At 44.2% G+C, this 9,104-nt stretch overlaps 1 protein-coding gene across 1 annotated transcript; it reads right to left on the bottom strand.

Annotated features, from left to right (window-relative positions):
- Window positions 1–8,260: 8,260 nt before the first annotated feature.
- Window positions 8,261–8,782, bottom strand: LOC143545186 (uncharacterized). Its single transcript, XM_077037114.1, has one exon. The coding sequence runs from the start codon at window positions 8,780–8,782 to the stop codon at window positions 8,261–8,263; it is 522 nt and encodes a 173-aa protein (XP_076893229.1).
- Window positions 8,783–9,104: the final 322 nt, after the last annotated feature.

The raw sequence follows: 9,104 nt of genomic DNA, 5'->3' as shown, positions 1-9,104 counted from the left end.
CTTTTCAGAAGATGCTCTCGTAACCACCTGGAAACGTGTCCTCAAATGATAGGTTCAGCTATACGTTGCATGTGCATGTATAACAACCTGGACACGCGTCCTTACGAGATAGGATGATAAATAACCCTGGCCATGTGCACGGTTATAACGGCCTTGCCAGATGTCTTTTATTCATTGGCATTGAGATCACGTATTGCCCAAGAAAGCATCTTGGTAAATCTTCTAGAAAGTAATTAGTTCAATACAGCTGTCCTGAGGGATTACCTGCTGGTCATTTCGGCGGACGAATACTTTGTCCTACGGATGACTTATGGGGGTGCCAGGATGCTTCCGCATAAGTCGTACGAGTGTTCTTTCCTTAGATGGTTATGCGGGTGATTCATATGTTCTGCGGGTGTTTTACGAGGGATCCTCTGACCCGCGGGAGGCTCTTTAGGGTATTTGGGTCTTTTTGGTACCCTACCTCTATAAGTCCCCCAAGTCCAGTGTTTCTTCGCATGAAACATTTTTATGCGGGTGAAATTTTGGACTTAAGGATGTTTTTGGGGATTTTTCTAAAATTTGCAAGTTGTGGTGAAGAAATTTTTGTAATGGATAACCATACCGATAGTACAATGTGACAGATTGCAGGCGCGTGTGTAAGGAAATGTGACGTTTATGCCGGCTGTCACTGTTCCCGACTGTTCACCTTTTTGCTTTTTCGAATTTCCCGCATGACATAGCGTCTGCCGATTGGATCCTAATGTTCTCTCTCCACTGTTCATATCCCATCGCATTAATTGCTATGGGTATAAATAGTGGAGGTTACCTTCTTTTCGAAGTTTTATCGCCTTTGTTTTCTAAATATCGTCTTTCTTTTTCTTACTTAAGCTCCGATTAACCATTCAATTTTTTCTCACGATTTCTCGTTGTTCTTTATTTCTTGCTGAAGTGATGGCTAGTCGGTCTTTAACTCCAAATTTGACGAAGTGGAAGTTAATTGGGACCGATCTGAGTATGGGGATTTAATCCGTACCTACGGTATTCCACCAGAATGGGGACCTGAGTTTCCCGCTGCCGGATCCATTGCCAGTCTGCCGCCACTTGGCAATATGGCTGTATATGATGACTATTTTACTTATGGGAATTTCCGTTTTCGCATAACCAAGTTTTTTATGAGGGTGTTGAGTGGTTATGGGATCCATTTATCCCAACTACACCCTCGTGCCGTTATGCATATTCGTCACTACGAATTTGTATGTATGGCACACAAGATGTTGCCCCGGCTTGATCGGTTTCCCGTTTTTACCGGATGATCAACCGAGGCGGGTGGTTCAAGTGCCTGCCGAATCCGATAGGATTATTGGCCACGTTATCGAAGGTTGGTCCAAGAACCGGCACGGTAAATTTTTTTGGATCTCCGAGGTTGTCGTGCCGGAGGTAATGGTTCGTCGTCCGGCGAACGAGGCACTCCCAGAAATTGTCACAACTTTTCTTGAGAGTCGGGAGTGGTTCCGTGTCCTAGTTTTGGAACCAACCCCAATGCGGGCATTGCCCGAGGAAGCCCTTGTATGGGCGGATATGAGCCGTTTGTGGCCAACTCCATTCTTGAAGCTTGTTTTCATCGGTTTGAACGATCATAAGTTATCCTCTTTCTTTTTTCTTTTAAAACTTTATGATTGATTTTTTACGTTTTCTCTTTCTGGTCCAGGACCTATGCTAAATGCTCTTTTTGAGGACATGGGTTGTACAAGGAAAAGTATTCGCGACGCGAAAGATAAAACCTCTTCTTGAAAATACTAAGAGTCACTTCCTTTTTCCTGTTAAGGTGCGTGCCGAACCCATAGTTTCGGACGCTACCTTTCAGTCAGGTGCGTATGTTTTAAACCCTCATTCGCTTAATGCCTTTATTTATGATGGGGTAATCGTCATTCTATCGTCGAGTGACGATTCTGCAACCCAAGAAGAAGGGAGCTCTGACGATGCTTCTGAATATTCATCTGTCTCGCACCTGTTGGCAGAATTGAAGCGAAATAGGACCCTTCGGTCTTCTCAGGCAATTGATGCGGATGCAAGTATCGCGGATGCCAGAGAAGAACCAGTGATAAAGAAACGGCGGGCCCATCGCCCTAAGAAGCAAGGTTGTAGTCTTGCTGAACGCATGAAGACGATGGCTGGTAAATACTAAGATTTTGCATTTCATTGTTTTGACCGATATTTAAATGTGGTTTTTTTGTACAGATTCGTCGATGATTGTTGGAGGGAATGCTGTATCAGATAAGTTATCATTGCCAAAAATGGAGACTGAGAAGCAGTCGGCTCCTCCTCCGGAGAAGGAGAAGGATGATAGACCTCCTACCCCTCCTGCTGAGACAAATGTAAAGGGTCCGAATCTTCAATCGGGGCTAATGACTCCTTGGATTACCTTTTTGAGACCGGGGAAGCTACTAGATTCCAATAGAACGATCCCGTTGTGAACGGGGAAGGCTTCAAAACCCAAGAAATCCCCGCCTCGTCCTCCTCCACAATTTTCTTTCACTTCTTCACCTCTACCCACAGGTGAGGGGGGAAGTTTTCAATTTGGGCGATCATTTCAGGATGCCAGGGGGGGGGGCGATGACACAAAGTGCTCCTCAATAATCTTCATCTATCCCTTTTCGCCTCCATGCATCAAGCTCTGGCTATTTTTAGAGAACGTCATAGAGACCAAGATCTAGCCGTTAATACAATGCATCAACACGAAATCGATACTTTAAATATAATACTTTATTGATAAATATAGATGAATACATTATGGTGGAGATAAGTTATGGAGAGAATAATTTAACTATGTACAAGTACTCTAGTAAATTATGAGCATGAGCTCCCTATTTATAGGATATTTACAATATACATTAAATAGAAAGACTAAATCGCCTATAACTTATTCGATCGCTACGGACACCGAAACCGTGCACTAACAGACTCCCCCTTTTCCGTAGATATTGAATACTTTTTCCTTGAATACTTTAACTGCAAATCACCAATCACAAACCGTGCACTAACACTATTACAGAGAGGCGAATCCAGGGGAGGACTACCACCTGTTTATCCCTAACCGGGATATTGTTAACGGGTCCCGTTTTACTGACCCGGACGTTTTTATGGCGTTCATTAACTAGTGTGTGCCACCTGGGGAACGAATTCACCAGCGTGGGCGTTCTCGCGATGATGTTTATGTAGATTATTCCACATCCTTGGCCAATACTTTAGCTTGTGGACAGGAAATATACGTAAATGGCGAACTATGGGTGGGAAGCTGGGAGAGATGAGCCGGCCTGTTGAAGATGCTAAAAAGAAGCTAAGGAGCATCGTGCAGTGGCTAATAAAACAAAGTGGAAATTATCCGATGCAGAGATTGCTCTTAAAAATGAAAAAGAACGACATTCCACTGCTGCCCGTCAGTGGAAGGAAGCCCGCGATAGGCAAAATTCCCTTCTTAACGCTGCCCACGACGATGTTTAGCGGAAAAAAGTAGACCTGGCCAAAGCACTTGAGGCTAATTCAGCTTTGGAAAGCCAAGTGACCCGCCAAGGTACCAAAATTCAAGAACTTGAAGCTGCAGAAGGAGCAAGTTGAGCTTAAGGGTAAAGGCGCTGCCAAAATACAAGCTGCCTATGAATCGCTTTTGCAAGCACGTGAAGAAGCGGAAGCCCGTGCAACTTAAGCTTTAAATGACAAGCAAAAGATAGCTGACGGGTTCCGGGAACTTCAGGAAAGGGCGGAACGTCCTGAGCAAGACCGCCGATGGTTGTTGGGTCGAGGAATTGACTCCGTAAGTTTCCTTTACATATTTTTCATCGCCCATTTATAGTTGTTGATGTTAATGAATCACTTTTCCTTTGTTAGGTCATTCGACACATTAAATGGAGTCCTGAGCTAACTGACAGCTTCGCCTTCCTGCTTACTGCCTCTTCCCTGGTCGGTTGCGTGACAGGCTTTAACGAAGGGATGATGTATGCTCAGACCAGTCGTTCCTTTGAAGACCATCCGCTTCATGGTCTTGACTTCAAGCTGGAATACGATATTCGGATTAAAGAATACGACAACCTGGTGTTTCCTTTGCAGGGTATGCTTCTGGAGTTTGCCTCATCCAATGACGGTGTGCAACAATTAAAGGTCTATCCGGATGATGAGTCAGAGGATACTCCATCTACCCCTCCCGAGGACACTCCACCAACACCTTCGGAAGATGTATCAGCTCTTAATCCTTAGGATAGACTTAATCTTTAAGACTTGTAATATTTTTTCATATATTGTAACCATATTTTGACTATGAATGAAAAGGAACATTTTGTCTTGTGAATATTATACTGTATGTAAGATAATTGTGAGATATTTTTGAGTTACCAACGATTTGAATTTTTGCAAGTGGAATGGTTGTAATGATGTGGCGGAAAGAGAAATATCGTGGGACAACTGACGAGACGTGTACAACGCCTTTTGACAGCTTGTTCCCACTTTTTCGTCATTCCTGCCTGACGTGTCAATCATCTACTGGTTCGCTTTTTCTCTCTCCTTAGGCAGTCAGTCGGTCGCATTAATTGCGATGTGTACAAATAGATCACGCCAGCTTTTCGTTCATTCTTATATTTCACTGATTTTTATTCTTTCCTTCTCAATAACAAATATGAGATTTCCTACTTCGATCTTCTAATTTTCAGATCTAGGTTTGACAAATTTGTAGTATAATTCCTCTTATTCAGATGGCTGGTGATAAGAAGAGCGCCCCCGCTATTCATGAGGTTGTTGTTAATCTCAAAGAGAAAGATTATAATGATGTTGTAAATGTATACGGTGTGGCATCGGAATGGGAGCCAGAACGTCCTGTCGAAGGTTCTATCGCTACTGACCCTCCGGCGAATAAAATGGCCGTATACACAAAACACTTTATCTCAGGAAACCTTAGGTTTCCTGTAACGAAGCTCGTCCAGTCGATTTTGATGACATATGGGGTTCACCTTTCACAAATCCACCATTTTGGGATGTTGAGGGTTCGACATTTCGAATTCTGCTGTCAGGCTAGGGATCTTGAACCGTCTGTCGGCCTGTTCGCGGTCTTTTAGAAGATGACTTATCGAGACTGGTGGTATAGTTGGGCCACAACCGGAAAGGCGGTTATTGGCACTGAAGGGATCTGCAGCCTCTATGGCTGGAAACCAAAATTCTTCTGGATCCGAGAAGATGTCCTCCCTTTTACGATGACCCGCCGAAAATCAGCCGATGGGATGCCAACAATTACCCCTACCACGGCGGTGAATGCAACTTGGAACAAAACGCTGACCAGTACTCCAACTCCCATGTGCGCGATTCATGATGGCGCGATGGTGAGTGCGAGGATGAGTCGTTTGTGGCCTTTTCCGGGATTGGAACCATACTTCTGTTTTTTCGTATATAGGTGAGGGTTCCGTTTTTAGCACGCTTTTGTACATCGAGGAATGTCACATGGTGCATCGTCCTATTGATCGAAAGGATGAGCCCATGCTTGAGCGTACCCATCACAATTTTTTGTTCCCCGCCAAGCTACGCTCGGAACCTGCAGTTTCCGAGGCGATGTTCGCGAAAGGTGAGGAACTTTATTTGAAAGGTTTCTTCAACCTCGACCAATTACTGCTACTACCTCCAGTGGGGTGATAGTACATCTATCGTCTATAGAGGAGTCGTCACTATGTGAAGGAGGGTTAACAGTTGATTCTACTAAAACCCTGCGTTCGACTGTAGGTCTGACCCGCAAGCAAGACTCAAAGGCAACCACCAGCCAGGTGGGAAATGAAGAAGGTGCTGACGCCACTGCCGAGGGTAACCATCAGATCGCTGATGATGTTAACATCGAGGGAGAGCCTCAAGCCGTTGGCGCGGGTGTTTCCAAGGTAGCTGGTAAACGTAAAATTCAACCTACCAAGGTCGCTCCGTCCAAAAAGCAGAAAACGGCGAATTTGGAAGCCCGCCTTCATCAGCTTGCTTCCAAAGATATTTCTTTAGGCAAGCTTTACACTTTTCAAACTTGACAACTATATTATATCAAACATGTTTTTGATGGATGATTGTCATCATACAGTAGCCGTGAAAGATTTTTCTGAAGACGTTTCAGGTCTGAAGAGTTCAACTCTGCCTCCTACTCCACCGTCATCACCACTCAACACCGCCCGGGACCCAATTGTTGTAACGGATTCCTCTCCTCTTAAAGAGAAGGAAATTGGTAACTCTGAAGGCCCCGTTGTGTCATCCTCCTTCAATGTCCATCATTTCAGGGATCAAGGAGGGGTTAGTGCGTTTGCCTACGGGCGTCAAGCATCCCCGTCTCCTCGTGAGGAAGAGGTTGCAGTACATCATCCGCGTTGGTCCTTACGCCAAATTTCAACGCTTAGCGACGCGGTTGTGTGTTTTGAGTATTTGCGGAAAAGCCTTCCTCCTGCGGAGAGAGAACGTCAACGCAACCGTATTCGCCAAGAGTTGTTGAACACTCATTCTTACTGTATGGCAATGCTGTTTCCACCAGCCAGGAGATATGCCGAGACTGGTTGAGTATGAATGAGTCGTGGGATGACCTTGAAGCTAAGGTGGTTGAGGCTAAGAAAGAGGCCCTCGGAGCTATGGATGAGGCCAAGTAGAGCCGTCATGCTCTAGAAGCAGAGAAGGCTAATCGCACTGCCACTGAGGAAGCCAAAACTGTTCTCCAGCAGCAGCAGGATGAACGTGATGAATTGATAAAGACTATGAAGGCTGAATCGGCGGCCAAAGACGAACACCTTACCAACCTTGCCACCAAGAACCGAGAACAGGCCTTGGAATGTGCTGGCCTTAAGATGGAGCTCGTTCGAGCTAAAGCGGATAAAAATGGTTACTGGCGGAAGGAGTTCCCCAGGTAATTGTGCTTCTCTTTACTGTCATAATCATATGTGAAACATTTGCTTATATCTATATTTACCAGGTTATTGCCTATATCCGGGCTGGCGATGAACTTGGGAACTGTGTCGTCGTACTCTTAAATGCATCTTCCCAAGCCGGCCTTCAAATAGGATTCCAGGATGGTTTTAAATTTGCAGAAGAGGGTAAACTTTGGGAGGAATTTGTTTTGCATGGCTAGGAAACTGCCAAGATTATTATTGAGAAAACCAAAACTTTTGACAACTTGACGCTTTCTATTTAAGGGCAGATAACTAAGCTTGCAGATAAAGAAGATGACATAGACCAGTTGAATGCTCGTCTTGGGGTTGAAGAGGAAGATGAAGAATCACAAGATGGTGCGGAAGATGAAAATGCGGAAGGCGAAGATGTGGCATCATAGATATAGATTTATCTTCTCTGTAATCATCATCTGTAATCCCTTTTAATAAATAATAAGTTTGTGTTTCCCGGTGCACTTTGTCTTATGCTTCATAATATAAGTGTTTGAAGGATCTTCTTGTTTGTCAATAAAGGATTACATACGAATGGAAACATAAATTACATGATACTTAAAATAAAATTTCCATAAATCGGGCATAAGCCGGATGAAATTACAAAAGATAACACTGCATATTTTCCGCTAGTCTATATAGGCACGCATGCCAAAAATTAAAATAAACATAATTGTTATATGTAGCATTTCTTTAACTGTGCCACATTCCAAGTTTTAGGGATCTCAGTCTCATCCAGCTTCTCTAACTTGTAAGCACCCTTGGATAAAACTTGTTTTAACTTATAAGGGCCTTCCCTAGTTGGGGCCAGAAGCCTCATTGTTGCGGGAGACAAAGTCTCCCGCATCAAATTCACATTTTTGAACCCGCGAGTTATAATATTTCTGCAGTTGGCGTTTATAATTTTGCTCGCGGATCTATGTCAATTCCCTCCTTTCTTCCAGGAGGTCAAGATTCATCCGGAGTTTGTGATTATTATCATCAATCAACAAAACCCTTGTTGATGGAATCCCGATTTCGGCTGGGATCATGGCCTCAGTTCCGTAGGTTAGACTAAAGGGCGTCTCAGAATTACTGGAATACTTTTGGGTGCGGAAGACCCAAAGTACATGGGGCAATTCGTCAACCCAACCCGTCCGTTTAGTTCCTAACTTCGCCTTAATCCCTTCCTTGATTGTTCGGTTGGTTCGTTCAACCTGACCGTTTGCTTGCGGATGGGCTATATATGTAAAGTTTTGAATGACTTGAAGTTCTTTTAACCATTCTTGTAGTCCATTGTCCGCGAACTGGGTCCCATTGTCACTTACCAGATCCTGCGGAAGACCAAACCGACAAATGATGAATTACCAGTTAATGCTTGATGTCGTGATTGATGCAACTGGTTTGGCTTCCACCCATTTGGTGAAGTAATCAATGGCTACTATCAAAAATTTGACTCGTCCAGAGGCTTCTGGGAATGGTACCATAATGTAGATGGCCCATTTCGGAAACGGCCATGCAGATGTCACCGGTATCAACTCGTTATTTGGGCGCAGGGCATTAGGAGCATGACGTTGACAAGAATCACATTTCCTGATTTCTTCCACAGCGTCTAAATGCATCCCAGGCCAGTAATATCCAGCGTTCGTGAGTTTTGCCACGGTCATCCTAGGACCCGCGTTTAAGCCACAAATGCCTTCGTAGACTTCTCGTATTAAGTAGTTCGCGTCTTCGGCATCCACACAACGCAACAATGGTCCCAAGAACGATCTTCGATATAAAATACCATCATTCATTGGTAATTCAAGGCCTTGTGCTTGATTTTCGAGCCGCCGCCTTTCTGCTGGTAGAATTCCTGACGACAGATAAGCTATAATCGGTGTCATCCAAAATTCTCTGCCAGTCTGAATCACCAGAACTTGATTTTGCGGAACGGACGGGTGGTCAAGGACTTCAACACGAATATCCTTAGCAAAGTGCTCAAAATTTGTTGAATCCTACTTGCTAAGGGCATTCGCTGACTTGTTCTCGCTCCTCTTGATTTGAATAATGTTGAAAGAGGAAAATTGGCGAATTAAGTCCTTTTCTTGCGACAGATATGAAGCCATGAGATCATTTTTTGCTTCGTAAGTTCCGTTAATCTGTCCTGCAATCAGCATAGAATCCACCCGTGCTTCCAATTGTTTCACCCCAAGATTCTTGGCTATC

The sequence above is a fragment of the Bidens hawaiensis genome, unplaced genomic scaffold, assembly GCF_021521415.1.
Source record: "Bidens hawaiensis isolate Kalapana, Puna unplaced genomic scaffold, B.hawaiensis_p1.1 tig00013866_1, whole genome shotgun sequence".
NCBI classification, from domain to species: domain Eukaryota; kingdom Viridiplantae; phylum Streptophyta; class Magnoliopsida; order Asterales; family Asteraceae; genus Bidens; species Bidens hawaiensis.
The sequence above is the reverse complement of the archived record's forward strand: the minus strand, read 5'-3'. Positions and strand labels throughout refer to the sequence as shown.